The sequence below is a fragment of the Camelina sativa genome, chromosome 12, assembly GCF_030686135.1.
Source record: "Camelina sativa cultivar CO46 ecotype springtype chromosome 12, ASM3068613v1".
NCBI classification, from domain to species: domain Eukaryota; kingdom Viridiplantae; phylum Streptophyta; class Magnoliopsida; order Brassicales; family Brassicaceae; genus Camelina; species Camelina sativa.
Window position 1 is genome coordinate 2,919,653 of NC_141891.1, and position 16,626 is coordinate 2,936,278.

General features: G+C 37.7%; 3 protein-coding genes across 5 annotated transcripts; all 3 read right to left on the reverse strand.

Annotated features, from left to right (window-relative positions):
* Positions 1-134: 134 nt before the first annotated feature.
* Positions 135-4,123, reverse strand: LOC104729827 (polyadenylate-binding protein 2). Its single transcript, XM_010448841.3, has 9 exons — positions 3,382-4,123; positions 2,913-3,031; positions 2,153-2,809; positions 1,991-2,068; positions 1,819-1,908; positions 1,266-1,403; positions 873-1,043; positions 614-769; positions 135-528 (listed from the first exon to the last, which is right to left on the reverse strand). Exons 1-9 carry the CDS (start codon positions 3,650-3,652, stop codon positions 310-312), a joined length of 1,899 nt encoding a protein of 632 aa, XP_010447143.2. The 5' UTR covers positions 3,653-4,123; the 3' UTR covers positions 135-309.
* Positions 4,124-4,300: 177 nt separating this feature from the next.
* LOC104729828 (putative E3 ubiquitin ligase SUD1) lies at positions 4,301-8,274 on the reverse strand. Of its 2 annotated transcripts, none has more exons than XM_010448842.3 (9): positions 7,898-8,274; positions 7,258-7,767; positions 6,494-7,168; positions 6,190-6,401; positions 5,741-6,109; positions 5,460-5,620; positions 5,203-5,366; positions 4,976-5,122; positions 4,301-4,899 (listed from the first exon to the last, which is right to left on the reverse strand). In XM_010448842.3, the coding sequence occupies exons 1-9, from the start codon at positions 8,078-8,080 to the stop codon at positions 4,411-4,413; spliced, it is 2,910 nt and encodes a 969-aa protein (XP_010447144.2). In that variant the 5' UTR covers positions 8,081-8,274; the 3' UTR covers positions 4,301-4,410. The 2 variants fall into 2 exon arrangements, with proteins under 2 accessions (XP_010447144.2, XP_087333892.1); XM_087477766.1 differs by having other exon boundaries at positions 5,460-5,617; positions 7,898-8,263.
* A 3,628-nt stretch (positions 8,275-11,902) lies between these two features.
* On the reverse strand, positions 11,903-16,605 carry LOC104729829 (putative E3 ubiquitin ligase SUD1). Of its 2 annotated transcripts, none has more exons than XM_010448845.3 (9): positions 15,980-16,605; positions 15,088-15,771; positions 14,220-14,981; positions 13,914-14,125; positions 13,464-13,829; positions 13,164-13,321; positions 12,920-13,083; positions 12,677-12,823; positions 11,903-12,596 (listed from the first exon to the last, which is right to left on the reverse strand). In XM_010448845.3, the coding sequence occupies exons 1-9, from the start codon at positions 16,337-16,339 to the stop codon at positions 12,105-12,107; spliced, it is 3,345 nt and encodes a 1,114-aa protein (XP_010447147.1). In that variant the 5' UTR covers positions 16,340-16,605; the 3' UTR covers positions 11,903-12,104. The 2 variants fall into 2 exon arrangements, with proteins under 2 accessions (XP_010447147.1, XP_010447146.1); XM_010448844.3 differs by having other exon boundaries at positions 13,164-13,324.
* Positions 16,606-16,626: the final 21 nt, after the last annotated feature.

The following is a 16,626-nucleotide window of genomic DNA, read 5'->3' on the forward strand; positions in this document are numbered from 1 at the left end:
TTTTTAGACTAAGTGAACAGTTCTCCTATAATCATGGCAATGTTATTAGACAATAAATACTATTTCATCGGCCATATTGATATCTAACTTCAGCTTCCGTGAACACTAGAATGAACAGTTAAGTAAAATCGAAAGAACAAAGCAGATAGGTTTTTCCTTTGTGATTAAAAAAACAAGGTTTAAAAACAACACAAAAGTGGCACACTGGCAGAGTTATGTGGAGGAATACAAATTCCCACGGAGAAAACCAATAGCGAAGAAGAAACAACTTCAACTGTATGCGACAAGATCAAATGGTAAAACAACAAGTTAAGAGAGGTTCAAGGAAGCCAGTTGCTCGGCTGCACCACCAGCAGCAACACTCCTTAGAACATCCATAGCCTCTGCAACTTTGGCCTTGAGAGCTTCCGGTGACTCCAACAGATGAAGCACTTCTGTCTGGTCCATCTCCAAAAGCATTCCAGTTACTTTGGCTGCAGACTCTGCCTCAACCTGCTCCACCAACGGGTACAGATTCTCACCCAGCATCTGTACACACACCAACAAAAGTCCCAACATTATTATAAATCAAAACAAAACCAATCACTATTTGATCTGTTAGAGATTCTCTCACCGTCCTCTGCTGCTCTGGACTAGCATTCGCCAGATTTGAAGCCAAAGCTCCAATAGGCAATGGCATGTTGTTCCCCATGTCATATGAAGGCACATCACCACTACCACCACGTCCTTGCCCTTGTGGATACCGGAACATCCGACCCCTTGGATGCATCTAACCACCAGCCAAACAGATAAATCATACGAACAAATAATTTAGAGAGAACTGAGCAAGTAAAGCAGCATTCTTTGCAACTAAATAAGGAAACGAGAATAACCTGTTGCTGCATCATGGAATTTTGCTGCTGGGGCTGTTGGATTCCCCCACCGCGTCTTCCTCCTCCAGGACGCTGCTGCTGTTGCTGAACCATAGGCATGAAAAAATTGGGTACAGGCCCTCCACCAGGTCTCATCCCAGGAACAAGCTGCTGTTGGTACCCAAACCCAGGCTGTGGCATTTCACAATCACAAGTTAATATAATCCCAACAGTTTCAAAATAAAATTGGAAATGCTCAAGTATGAGTAAAGCAACTATTGAGCTAAAAAGTTTAAAAACTTCTCCAGTGAATTAAAAGCATCTAGTTGCTTGTAATGCATTATACCATTAACATATATCTTTGAGCAAAATCGCACAAGGCTACCTAATGTAAAGCAAACATGATGAATTTACCTGGGGAGGAATCATGTTAGGAGGGGCCTGACCATAGAACATTTGTTGTCCAATACCAGGACCACCCGGGGGATACATTGGCATGCGGGGACCAACAGATGGCGGCATTGCAACTGGCCTCACTTGGGAGAATTGAGCCTATTCACATCATGTAGAAAATCAGAAGCAGGAGATGGCAAATAAGATATGTATGTGATACAAATACTAGAAAATTTGTTGTTTTGCTTCATACATTATTGTCATTGTTAAATAAAAATGGGTACGAATTGAAGCAATTTTTATAATCTCATGACAGTTTCATGCACAATTTATTTGCAGAAGTTCTTACTCAGAGCTTATAACATTTCTATATCTACGAAATACCATATAATTTCCAAATGACATGAGTAGAGCCTGGGTTATAAAGATGTCTCAGCATCAAATTTGAAAATTATATGCAGGGACCATTTTAAGACTTAGTTATGATGGGTCCAATTGTGTAGAATTGACACACCAATAGACAATAGGATTCGTAGGTATATCACAAGATGAGGTGATTCAAAGAGAGGCAAACCTGTAGTCTGACCCTTCTGTCTTCCTTCCGCTGTGCAATAGCAACATAGAGTGGCTTGCTTTCAATCATTTTACCGCTCAACTGTGACATCTGTACAGAATTCCAATGTTACTAACAACCAAAGTGCATTTCCTCACACATAAAACTCAACAAGACAATACAACTAACTTACAGCTTCAGTTGCTTCTTCGGGAATTGAGAAAGCAACAAAACCCGAGCCTTTGCTTGTTCCATTAGGATCCCGCATCACCTGTAATATTATATGAAAGATCTTCTTAAATAGTGAATTCGCAAGGTCAATTCACTACAGATAAAAAGAGAGAAGGTATTGGACCTTGCAAGATGTAACGGTACCAAAAGGAGAAAAGATCTCTTTGAGTTTCTCGTCTGAAATGCTAGGATCCAAATTCTTCACATACAAGTTTGAACTTTGAAACTTGTCTGCAGCTTCCTTCAAATTCTGTTCATAACGAACCCTTAGTTCTGTTTCCCTCTCGGACTTCTTCTGGGCTCTACCAACATACCACTCCTTATCATCAAATTTGTGCCCATTGAGAGCCTCCACAGCTTTAGCAGCATCATCAGCATTTTCAAAGTTAACAAAACCAAAGCCCTTAGACTTCCCATCTCCATCTTTCATCACCACAGCACTTGTTATCTTTCCATACTCGGCAAAGGCAGTCTTCAAGTCATCATCTGTAGTATTTTCACCGAGATTCTTCACGTACACATTGGTGAATTTGGTTTTGTTCGCAGTTGAGTCTCTTTCTTGTCTCCTCAGGAAAGGACCCACATACACTTGCTTGTCATTTAGCAACATGCCGTTCAGTTTCTCTATAGCTTTCTGGGCAGATTCTTCACTGGCATATTGCACAAAACCATAGCCTTTGGATTGGCCTGAGGAATCAACAGCTACCTTACATGACACAATGTTTCCAAATGTTGAAAAGGTATCATGCAGCGCCTTGTGGTCGATGGAGTCGTCCAAATTCTGCATATTCATAGCCAGGTTTAGCACCAGAATGAAAGAACGAACACTCCAAGAAATACACAGCAAAAGAAATCAACAGACAAGACAAGAGAAGCAAGCATACCTTGATAAAAATGTTCCCAGCGCCACTACGGCGAACACTAGGATCACGATGAGAGTACATAACCCTGATAGGTTTACCATAAAGAGGTATGTAATTCAGTTCTTGGATCGCTCTCGCAGCTGCAACAAAGACACGAGAGATAAAAGTACAATCAGAAACAGCATAAGAGTACGAATGAGAAAGAGTGATTAAGAAGAGGACACGTTTTCCCGCAATAGCATCAACGACATTGCATATAAACAAACACCAGAAAGTATCAACCTTTTCACACACCCAGGTCAAAACCAGTATCAGTACTACCCAACAAACCCTAAAAATTGGTAATCAAGCACATTGCATATATATAGAAACACTAGAAAGTATCGACATTTCCAACACACCCAAGAGTTCAAATCCAGAATTAGTACTATCGAGCAAACCCTAAAAATTGGTAATTGGCTAATTGAATGTCCAGATTCAGGATACTAACCATCTTGCGGATTGGTGAAGTTAACGTATCCATAGCCAAGGGATCTGCGAGTGGCCAAATCCCTACAGACACGAACAGAGACCACTTGACCCATTTGGCTGAACGCATCGAAAAGCTGCGAGTCCGTCACATTGAGATCAAGATCTCCCACATAAAGCGACGTGGTACCGAACTGGGTAGCGGCGGCTGCTCCCCCTGAAGTCACCGGTGCAGAAGTGACAGCCACGGTCGAACCATTCGCAGCCTGACCCTGAAGTTGAACCTGAGCCATTCTCTCTCCTTTTTTTTTTGGGGTTTTCGAAATTTTTTGACTTTTTTTTGGGGTTTTAGTTATTCTTCCCTCCCCTCTCGTTATTAGAGAGAAACCAAATCAAGAAACCCTAGAAACTGATACAACAAAAGAAACCGAATCGGAAGGCAAAATCTTTAAAAGCTAAGCAAAGTTTTTATCTTTTTCTGTTTTTTTTTGGGGGTATATCAGAGGAGAGGGAAGATGAAATAGGGTAAGAGATTGCCGGCGGCTATGCCTGCGACGGCGAAGTGTGCGATAATGGAGGCGTGACTCTGAGAGATTGCTAAAGAAGGAATACTGTTTCTCTATTCTCTGCTTTTATATTCCAACCAAAATATTATTTTTCCTAATATTTTATTTCTCGAGAGAACCCTAGGAGATGTGGTAGAAGATCTCAGCCGTTGGATTGAGTCTGTGTAGTAAAACGTAAAGATTTCGATTTTCACAGTTGGTGATAAGGTCGTCACTTTCGGACAAGTCAAACAGATGCGCGCGTGCGTGGCACTTGGGAATATTCAATTACTAGCAAACAGCAACTTAACTCTGATTAGTAGTAGTAACCAAATTAATTATACAGACAGTGATGTTAATAACTACATTTCAAATTTGATATGTGCTGATGACATATACTAATAACTAATTTTGAATAGTTGAATTTTGATTATTTTACAATATCTTTGTAATTTTTATTTTCGATTGTATTATGGTTTCATTTTTGACAAAATACTAATTTCTTTCTAAACTTCTTGTTGGGTTGCACGTCGAAGCCTTAGTCTATTATCAACATCTCCCTCACGTCCTATCAAGACAACATCTCCTGCATTCTCACTGCTTTGGTTTTCGTTAGCCGCCAAAGCAGCTTCCCCAAAGTTATCGAGTCTCCGACCAATGAGATAACGGTCATCACGGATAGAGTTGTGAAGGTTTCTGAACCAAACATTGCATCTTTTTGCACAGAAGCAAAAGAGCATCACCGAGAGACAACCTATCCATGCGAATCTGTAAACAGCCGAGTTCACAACTACCGGATATCCAAGCATTGGGAACACTCCTCTTGCCAGCACATAAGGCACGCATAAAGCTGTTAGGAGTTTCATCATGATCGGGAACTCAATCTCTTTAAGTACCCATAACCCTTGAAGCCTTAAGAAGCCATCTTCTCTTACCCTCTCAAACTTTTCCCTCCAGCTATCATCCACTATTGGACGCATATGATCTAACAGAACCTGTCCATTATCGATGTTTTAAGTGACAAGATCTTTTATGCAGGCAAAAATTGCTAACAGAAGAGAGAAAACTAACCAGTCTTGTCCAGATCTTCCAAAACATGAGTCCAAGTGCCCAGTCTTGATACAGAAGGAATACAGGGGTTTCATCAACTGGGACTCTTATTGGGACAATCACCAACAGCTCAATCAGACGTCCAATTAGTACTGGAATGATAAAAACCTGTTTAACCACATTGTCCAGGATTAAAGTATAGTTTGGAGTATCTTAAAAATTGGAAAATAACAGCTCAAACCACTTACCCATATGGCTAACAACACCGAGCTCTTGAATATAATTCCACACCATATACATATATGTTTAAGCAAGACTGAAGTACTCTTCGACTTGACATGCTCAATAGTGTGACTGGCCCCATATATGGTAGTCAGAAAGGCATATGTCCCAATGAAGAAAGCATACAGGTCTACAGATTTAGGAATTTCTGTTAGTAATGTTTATAACGTGTAACGGTTTAAAAGAATGTGTAGCACAAGACCAAAATTAATAGAGACATTACCATTGCATTTGATGCCATGAGTTATCGGTAGAAGTGGGATGGCACTGAACAGAGCACGTCCAAGTGAAACTGGTACAACTATCAGTGCTAAAGTGAAGAGAAGAAGAGTCACCCATGCAACAAGTAGAAGAAGGATTATCCGGGCCACAAAGTTGTACCTGCTAAAACATTACGTTCATTACAGGAGAAGACCTAGTCAACACTATATACCAAACAAACTCATTTTAGTAATTACAAGCATCAAAACAAGCTATTAGCTTATTTCTTAAGCAAGAACTTACGCTAAATCAGATTGTTTTTCATCATCTTCATATTCCTCACCCGTGTTGCCACTCCCAGCGCGGAGGATACTTCTGTTAGGGTCATCAGCCGCTGGAAGAGCAGCCATGGGCCTGTCTGATCCACCTACCTGCAATACTTGTGCTCTGTTCTGCCTTCTTGGTTCATCATTTCCATTTTCCTGACCAATGTTGTCCTCTGGTTTCGGCAAGAGGAAGTCTGTCAAACCAAGCACCCAACCAACGCCGGTGACCCAGCAGCGTAAAAGGGATGTAACGTTGGTAGAGAGACTGAAATGCTCGATAAGAAATTGTATGCACATTTGAAACAGAAGCATGTCGACTGGAATCTCAGTGAATGGGTCGGATATACTGCATACATGTAGAAGTTAGAAAAAAGAGCTACTTCAACACAAAATCTCCAAAACAAGAGAATAGCCAATATTTCTTACGATATGTCGAATGGGAAGATTGATGGAGCTATCAGGGTTGTAAATTTGAGTGGTAAACATACCAGCATGAAAATCAAACTTCCATAAACTGAATTTACTAAGAAAACCTTACGAGCTTGCTTATGTACTGGAGTATCAATCAAATCTTGGAAAAATTCGACATTAGGATCCTCAAGATCATCAAGGAAATGCAAAAGTCCAGGGCGAAGAACCTGCATTTGACATAAAAGTGAAGAAAAAAAAATATTAGGTACAAAGAAGAAACATGTTTCTATAATGAAATTATAAGCAAGGAAAACATTACCTCTCCAAGAAGGCTTTCGAAGAAGTTTATATACAAGGTGCATATGAGACCGAGAACCCAATGAACAAGTGAGCTTGCCAGTGGAGATATTGATAAAAACTGTACTCTGTGGGATATTGTTTTATCAAACATCCTAACAGTGCAAACATCTAGTGACCAACCACACATAAGAGGGAAGACCCCAAACTCGAAGACTAAGAAAAAAGCAACTTTGTTCATAGTCATCAGATGTCTCATTGCTGCCAAGGACTGTCTAATGAGAGATGGTACAGTGATATCATAAAATCTCCCAACGGTCAGTTCACCCTTGGCATATCGAATCAGTGCAACGACCCCAAGGTAAAGGAACATCAGAAATACTATAAACATATACCCAACAGTCAGAGTTGTAACATCAAATACTAGCTTTGAGCCTCCAGCAGCAAGAGAACCTTTCAAGATATCAGCAGCAAGAGATAGTATATTCTTAGCTCCATGCAATTCACTTCCATTGACTCTCATCAAGTCTGTGAGCTGACCAAGCAACCGATTTCCGTGGCCCTCATTAGTCAAATCTGAAACAACAGGGGCTCTACCAGCAGTAAAAAGCCAGGACACAAGGTACAATGTAACTCGTCCTAATGTGAAAGGCACAAAGATCACAAAACCAAGGAAGATCAAGTTGTCTGCGAGAACCTGCAAAATTATGCACATCATGAGGGGCCAATAGTAAAGAACAAGGTAAAAAGATCACCAAGAGAGAGAGAGGAGAAACATCAACTCACAGTAAAAGGATTCAGAACCAAACGAAACACCATGTTATGTAAAAACACAACTAAATGCAACACTGGACCCTGCACTCTAACCAGCCAATCTAATGGAACGTCATCATCATCATCATCTCTGTCCTCTTCATCCTCTATCAATTCTAGCAAACGCGTAAACAAATCCTTTAAGTTATTCCTAAGTATATTCTCTCTAAAGTCAAAGAAGAAAACTACTGCCCATAGCAAGAACCCAAGCACACAATCTATGAGAATCACTTTGGTAGAGATGTGACTTAATAACAAACTCTTAGCTTCACCAAAACTCCTCACAAAAGCCAATCTCCATATCCAAAACGTAATGGAAGGAGTAACGATAAGCCATATCGAAAGCACAAAGCTCCACCGCAGAAACAAGTGTATAACGCGGCAAGTCTTCATCCCCATGGCAATTACAAACTCATGTAAAGGGAGCATCGTTGGAGTGTTCTCAGCATACACTGGGGAGAATGAAAACGGATACTTGCAAATCTACAGAGATAAAACTGAACTCTATAAGCTTTTCAAATCACTCTATTGACACCATCACAAGATCAAACCTATCACCAAGTCGGATTCCAAAAAACCAAAAAAAAAAATTACTAAGGGAGAAATGGAGGACCTCGCAGTGAAGAGCTTTGCGATGATTAAGCCACTGAAGGAGACAATCCTGGTGAACAAATTTGATGCTCCCGCGGCAGATGCACGGATACCGAAGCGGATGGTCCGCGTCGCCTGGGTTTCTGCAAATCCTGCAAATGTCCTCCTCATCTTCAACTGACGCCGTCGCAAATGTGGGATCCATGGTGGGAGAGTTCCGATTACGCCGACCTTTTTGTTTTGTTGAGTTTGGTTGGCCAGGGGGGAGGGCTCAGAATCGTATTGAGGTGGAGAATGGTCACACTATAAAGATCCCGCCCAATTCACAACGCCGAGATAAGAGGGAGGATCTAGACCGGGATTGTAAACCGGTAATTGACCTTACCCTTTTTTTTGTTTATTTTATTGAACGGTTTATGGCGTCTTTAGCCTTTTTTGGGAAAGAGATTTTTATTGCATTAATAACAAGTCAAGAATTTTTATGGACTATCAAATATCATTACCAAAAATACTTACCAAAAAAAAAAAAATCATTACCAAAAATAATAATTATCAAAATATAGTATCATTGGTTATATCATTTAATAATCATATATATAAAAGTAAGGTTTTGGTCTCTTTTTATTAGTTAATTTTTATTTAATACTTTCTAAATTTTTTTATTTTTTTCTAATTATTTAATTGCTTTAAACAATATTTAAGACTCATTTAACACAATACATTTAACTCACCCATTAAAATAAAATTATAACTGAAAATAAAATAAATTTTACATTATTTATATTCTACCACTCAATTTTATTCAAACACAATAAATTATAATTGTAACTCTCATCAATTCTTATCATATAAATAAGCATTCTCTCGTTCTTTCGTTCTCTTCCACTTCTCTCATTCTCTTCCATAATACTTCAAATCATTTTTCATTTTTTTTGTTTTCGATTTCTTATTTTTATTGTATGGATTACAGAAATAATCAAATGAAATATCATTGTAAAATTTTAATGCTAAATTTTAGTTTTAGATACTACATGATATATATTTTACATTGTTCTTATTTTTAAAGATTCATCTCTACTATCTATTTTGGATTATCATCTTATAAGTAAATCATTCTCTCCTTTTCTCCCACCAATATCAAATGTTGTTATATCTCATATGTGTAGTAAGAGTTTGATTGTATATTTTAATTTAGAAAGTATTATATATATTTAACATTGTTTTCAATTTTTAAAATTAAATTAATCTTTGGGATTTTATTATTGCATTTCATATGATTTTATAAGGTTTCACTCTTTCCTTACTGGTCCATTTAGCATTTAATTTCTAAAAATTTATATTTATTTTTAATTAAATAAATATGTAATAATGTACATTAATATATACTTTAAATCCACACTTTACTACTCCCTCCGTTCTAGTTTAACTGTCGTTTAAGGTTTTTGCACACAAATTAAGGAAACTATTAAATTTTATGTTTTGCCCTTCATTAATATATTTTATAATTTTTTCATTGGTTGAAACTTTAAAACAGCAGGGATAAGATTGAAATATTCATCAAACATCTGCATTGAAAATCTAAAACGACAACTAATATGAAACAAAAATTAAATTCTAGAACGACAGTTAAACTAGAACGGAGGGAGTACTAAATTATAACTGAAATTACATTATGAATTGACTTTTTCCATTCATTTTCACTCAAACACACAATAAATTATAATTGTAAATCCTCTAATTAAATTATTTTAAAAATGTAACTTCCATCCTTGAAATCCTATAAATAACAATTCTCACATCATCATCCACCATATCACAAATTCTAAATATTTTCTTTGTTTTGTTTATGTTTTTGTATGAATTCAAAATTCATAGTAAGAGTGTGATTATATATTTTGCTGGATTTATCTTATATTTTGTTGTATTTCTTCCTTCTTTCTTTCTCTCCTTATTATTTTCAAGTTCCAGTTACATAAGTATAATAAAATTTTGGTGGCTGTAAAAAACAATTATCGATGCAGATTCAACAACACTAATTTCAATCAAAGCCTAATGAGGGAATCAAACTAAAAAAACCATTTTCATACATGTATATATATATTATTTTGAAAGGCATGCATTGTTATAACAAAATTAACTATTATAATAGAATTATTAACTCAAAATTTTTAACTCTCTCTTACCACCAATTTTTTCTTGAGAATTTGTATACTAATTATTACATTTAGTTCTTGTGATCCAAAATATAATTATGTAATGATCATTATAATGTTTCTTTAATTCAAAATTTTGTAATTTAATTATTTCTATATAAAAAACAATTTGATATTCCATTTCCAAAATTTGACTACAAAGAGGAAATCATTAGAATTTAACCTAGCAATATAGCTTAAATTCAGGTGAATATAAAAGAAATTAAAAATTAAATTAACATTTGGGATTTTTAATTGCATTTCATATGATTTTATAGGAAATATATTTAATTGATACTTCAAAAATAATTTTTCAATTTAATTATTAAATGTTTTAGGTAGATTTTGAATATCATAGTAAATTTTTATTTTTATCATTAACAATATTTTTTACATAACTGGTATATTTTATAATTTGAATAAATAAAGTGTATTATTGACATTTAAGAAATTTGTTTGTTATACATGTAATTTTAAGGAGAATTTCAAAAATATATCTTTTCCAATACCACTTTCAGAAATACCATTTTAAAAAACTATATTTTCTTCTCAGAAAGTTCTCATAATTTATAACTTTTACATAAACTAAAATAATTAACATAACTAATACAACAACCCGCGCATATGCGCGGGATATTACCTAGTAATATACTAATTAAAAGCACCCCTTATTCAATATTAAGGATTTGGACATGGATTTTGATCATTGGATATATGAATTGATTTAGAAGTGTGTTTCACTTAAAAATACAAAGGATGAGATTTGGGATACTAATTATAATTCAATGTTTTCTTAATTTGTGTAAAATATGTCAAAATGAAATATTACCTTAATTTGTGTAAGATGGGAGCAAGATATAAACTCATTTCAAGTGAAATCACAAAAATGTATCATTTGTGTAAAATACGTATAATAGGTATACATATAATATGTATACGTATAAGACTTCAGAGCGGTTTGGATATGTATCCCGCTTCTACTAAGTAAGCAAGCAAGCTTTTCTCTGCCTTGTTGTTGATTGCTTAATCTTGCTCTTAATATTCTCTTAGTCTTGTTTGTCTTGTTCTACTTTGAATCTAGGTTGATACTTAGAATTGTCTCTCATATATGCTCTAATTGCTCTAATTTTTATGATTTTACTTGAAATGAGTTTATATCTTGCTCTTAATCTTCTCTTAGTCTTGTTTGTATTGTTCTACTTGGAATCTAGGTTGATACTTGGAATCTTCTCTCAGTTCTGCTCTAATTGCTCTAAATTTTGTGATTTTACTTGAAATGAGTTTATATCTTGCTCCCATCTTAATGTAATTTGTGGTTTTGAATCTGTGGTTTTACACAAAATGAATTATATATACGTATAATTCAATGTTTTCTTAATTTATGTAATATATGTCAAAATGAAATTTTTTGTGAAACATAACGAGTACTAACTAAAATCACCTCTTATTGGCTATTAAGGATTTGGACACAATTTTGATCTCACATTTGGATATATGAGTTGATTTGGAAGTGTATTTCACTAAAAATCTCGTCCAACCAGAGTTATTTGAATAGATTTGGATAATAATGATAATTTGATAATTTGGCTCTTTAACTGTACATTTCATCATCCTCTGTCTTGTCTTTATAGTTATAGTTATTTTATTTGTTATGTGACAATACATTTGTGTAAAATCTTTGAACCAATGAACCCTCTAAATTGATTTTTCTGTGGCCAAAAAATCTTCAAAGCCACCTTAAGGCTTAATAAATGCCCTGACATAAAAAAAATTAAAATGAATTTGCAATAGTCAATCTTTTTCTAAAAGCATTACAATAGAAGACACAAGGCATATGGACTAACGAAGCATTATTTCTAAAGATTTTTTAGTTTTTAATACACACAAAAAAAAGTAAAGAAAAAAAATAGAAGAGGATCAACGGATACAATAATTACACACATCGACTAATAAATTTTCAAAGCCATTACTTAACGGCTCAAAGTACACAAATGTTAAAGGACTCGGTGAACAGTTTGACAAAATACTATTTTCTTTCTAAGCTTCTTGTTGGATTGCACGTCTGAGTCTTAGTCCGTTGTCAACGTCTCCCTCGCGTCCTATCAAGACACCATCTCCTACATCCTCACTACTTTGCCTTTGGTTTTGGTTAGCCAAAGCAGCTTCCCCAAAGTTATGGAGTCTCCGACCAATGAGATAACGGTCATCACGGATAGAGTTGTGAAGGTTTCTGAACCACACATGGCATCTTTTTGCACAGAAGCAGAAGAGGCTCACCGAGAGACAACCTATCCACGCAAATCTGTAGACCGCTGAGTTCACTACTAGTGGATATCCGAGCATTGGGAACACTCCTCTCGCCAGTACGTAAGGCACACATAGAGCTGTTAGGAGTTTCATCACGATGGGGAACACAATCTCTCTAAGTACCCATAACCCCTGAAGCCTCGAGAATCCATCTTGTCTAACCCTCTCAAACTTTTCCCTCCAGCTATCATCAACTATTGGAAGCATATGATCCAGCATCACCTGTCCATTTGACATAGTTGATTAGTGACAAAATCTCTTTTTTATGTGGCAAAAGTTGCTGATTTAGAGAGATTACTTACCAATCTTGTCCAGATCTTCAAAAAGATGAGACCGAGAGCCCAGTCTTGATACAGGAGGAAGACAGGGCTTTCATCTACTGGGACTCTCATTGGGACAATCACCAAAAGCTCAAACAGAAGTCCAATCAGTACCGGAATGATAAAAACCTGTTAAATCACCATGTTAAAGGCACAAAATCCATAGTAAAAACAGAGTTTTTCAGTGTCGAAAAAATCAAGAAAATAACAGCACAAACCACTTACCCATATGGCTAACAGCACCGAGCTCTTGAAGACAATTCCACACCATTTCCATATTTGATTAAGCAAGACTGAAGTCCTCTTTGACTTGACATGCTCGATAGCATATCTTGCACCAGATATGGTAGTCCAAAAGGCATATGTGCCAATGACGAATGCATAGAGGTCTACAGATTTAAAAGATTCTGTTAATAATGTGTAAACGTGCGAAAGAATAACTCAGAAGATCAAAATTAACAAACATTACCATTGCATTTGATGCCATGAGTTATCGGAAGAATTGGGATGGCACTAAATAATGCTCGCCCAAGCGAAACTGGTACAACTATCAATGCCGAATTGAAGAGGAGAAGAGTCACCCATGCAACAAGTAGAAGAAGAATTATCCGGACCACAAAGTTGTACCTGCTACAAAAATACATTCATATAAGCGGAAGACCTAATATAATTCTATAACCAAGTGCACACTACTGTTAATTACTTCAAGCATGCACAAATGCTAAAACATCACAAAAGCTTTTAGTTTATATCTTAAGTAAGGACTTACTCTGAATCAGATTGTTCTTCATCATCTTCATACTCCTCACCCATGTTGGCATTAGCGCGCAGGAGACTTCTGTTAGGGTCATCAGCTGCTGGAAGCGCAGCCATAGCCCTCTCAGGTCCACCGACCTGCAATACTTGTGCTCTGTTCTGCCTCCCTGGTTCACCGTTTCCATTTTCCTGACCAATGTTGTCCTCTGGTCTTGGCAAGAGGAAGTCTGTCAAACCAAGCGCCCAACCGACACCGGTGAACCAGCAGCGTAGAAGGGACTTAATTGTGGTCCGGAGTCTGAAATGCTCGATAATAAATGGTATGCATATTTGAAAGAGAAGCATGTCGGCCGGAATTTCAGTGAATGGGTCAGATACACTGCATAAATGCAAAATTTAAGAAAGATCAATTCAATCTCCAACAGAAAATATCCAAAACAACAGGTTAACCTATATTTCTTACGATATGTCGAGAGGAAAGATGGAAGGAGCCATCCGGATTGCAAGTTTGACTGGTAAAAATACCAACATGACAATCAAACTCCCATACACAGCAACAGATAACAATACCCTCCGAGCATGCTTGTGAACTGGATCATCAATCAAATCTCGGAACGGATTGTAATTAGGATCTGCTGGATCACGAAGGAAATACAGAACTCCAGGGCGAAGAACCTGCATTTGGCACAACAGTGTTAAAAGTATTAGACAGTAGCAGAGAAGAAAAACTGTTTCTAATATGAGATTATGCGTAAGGAAAACATAGTACCCCTCGAAGAAGGCTGACAAAGATGCTTATTTGCAACATGTACATGATTCCGACAACCCAATGTACAAGTGAGCTTGCCAGTGGAGAAATTGATAAAAACTGTACCCTGTGGGACATTGTTTTACCAAACATCCTCACTGTGCAAACATCTAGCCACCACCCACACATTAGAGGGAAGACCCCAAGCTCGATGACCAAAAGGAAGGCAACTTTAATCATAGTCATCAGATGCCTCATTGCTGCCAAGAACTGCCTCAGGAGGGATGGTACAGCTTCTACTATAGATGCAATCCCATAAAATCTCCCAACGGTCAGTGGCTCACCCTTCGCATATCGAATCAGTGCAATGATCCCCAGGTAGAGGAACACCAGAAATACTATAAACATGTACCCAACAGCCAGAGTTGTAATATCAGATAGCTTTGAAGCCCCAGCAGCAGAACCTTTCAAGAGATCAGCACCAACTGATAGTGTATTGTTTGCTCCATTCAATTCACTTCCATTGACTTTCACCATATCTGTGAGTTGACCAAGCAATCCATTCTCTTGACCCTCGTTAGTCAAATTTGAGACAGCAGTCAGCGCACTCTTCAGAGTAATATTTTCCAATGATAGTCCAGTATCTGTCAAATGCATCGATGCGGTCATGACAGGGCCTCTAGCAGCAGCAAAAAGCCATGACACGTGATACAGTATAACCCGTCCTAACGTGAAGGGCACAAATATCACAACACCAAGGAATATCATATTGCTTGCTAGAACCTGCAACATTATGAACATCATAAAGATTCAAGGAAGGGACAACAGTAAAGAAGAAGGGATAATAGACTCTAAAATATGAATCACAAAGGTAGAAACATCAACTTACAGTAAAGGCATTCTCAACCAAATGAAACACTGGACCCTGCATTCCAACAAGCTCATCAAATGGAACGTCTTCTGCACCATCAGCATCGTCCAAACCATCAAACATCTGTTCAACCTGAGCCTCAAGACGAGCTGCTTGTATATCCAACCTTGCCAAAACATTTTCAGGATTCCGTCTAGCATTCTGACCAACCGCAGCACCCTGATCACCAGCATCTTCGACATTCCTCTCTCCGGCAAGATTCCTATTAGCTTGTCCAGCAGGTCGTCTTGCAGCGCGAGCACCATTTCTGTCCCCGTCATCTTCTCTCTCATCTTGTCCCCCTAACTCTCGTAAATGCCTAAAGTAATCCCTTAATGAAGTCGCTCCAAGGAAGATGAAGACAATACTCGCCGACAGTAAGAACCCATGCAAACAATCGGTGAGAATTACTGTGGTGGAGATGTGGCTTAAAAACAACCTCTGAGCTTCACCAAAACTTCGCACAAAAGCCAACCTCCATATCCAGAATGTAATGAAAGGTATAGTGAGAAGCCAGACAGAAAGCACAAAACTCAACCTCAGAAAGAACTGCAAAACATGGCAAGCTTTCATTGCAATTCCAACTACAAACTCCTGGAAAGGGAGCCTTGATGGAGCATTGTCAGCATACACTGGGGAGAATGAGAAAGGATGCTTGCAAACCTGCAAAGATGAAGTTACCAAAAAAACTCAAACAATAAGTAAGATGATCACACAGAGATCGTATGTAATTGCCCATTCGTTCACCCAAAGGTCCCAAAACTAAAAGAATCAATTCAATATTCCTAATACATGATCTAGATCTTAAGAAGAAGAATCCGAAATCTGCAAAATCACCAAGAACTAAAGAGGGGGAAAAAGGAAACAAAACCTCGCATTGACGAGCGTTGCTATGATTAAGCCACTGAAGAAGACAATCCTGGTGAACAAATTTGATGCTTCCGCTACAAGCACAAGGATACCGAAGCGGATTATCTGAATCCCCAGGATTTCTACAGATCCTGCACACGTCCTCCTCATCTTCGTCATCATCAACATACCTCGACGCAGCCGACGTCGGAACTGAGGGATCCATGGTCGAGAAAGGATTGGGGGATGGCTGATTCGGCGACGAAGCAGACATGGACGAAGAGGAAGAAGAAGAAGATGAAGAGGAAGGCTCTGAGACAACCTCAGAAGCGGCCGCAGCAGCGCCAGAGATGGATAACGAATCGGCCGAGGAAATCTCCATGGAGAAATCCGGGCTATGCGCAGACGGTGGTAACGGTGACGGTGACGGCGACGGCGGTTGATTAGAGAAACGGACTCGACTCGGTTGAGAGTCTGATAACGTCGAGCTAAGAGGAAAGGGGTCCGGGGTCGTCTATCGCGATTTTTTTTTTCTTAATTTATTATCCTCGAGAATCCAAATAGAAAAGAAAGACCAAAAAAAAGAAAACCACGAAGCCACCGAGTAAATTTGATTATATAGACCGGTCGAGTAAACCGGTAATTGACGATATTGACCTTTCTTATTGT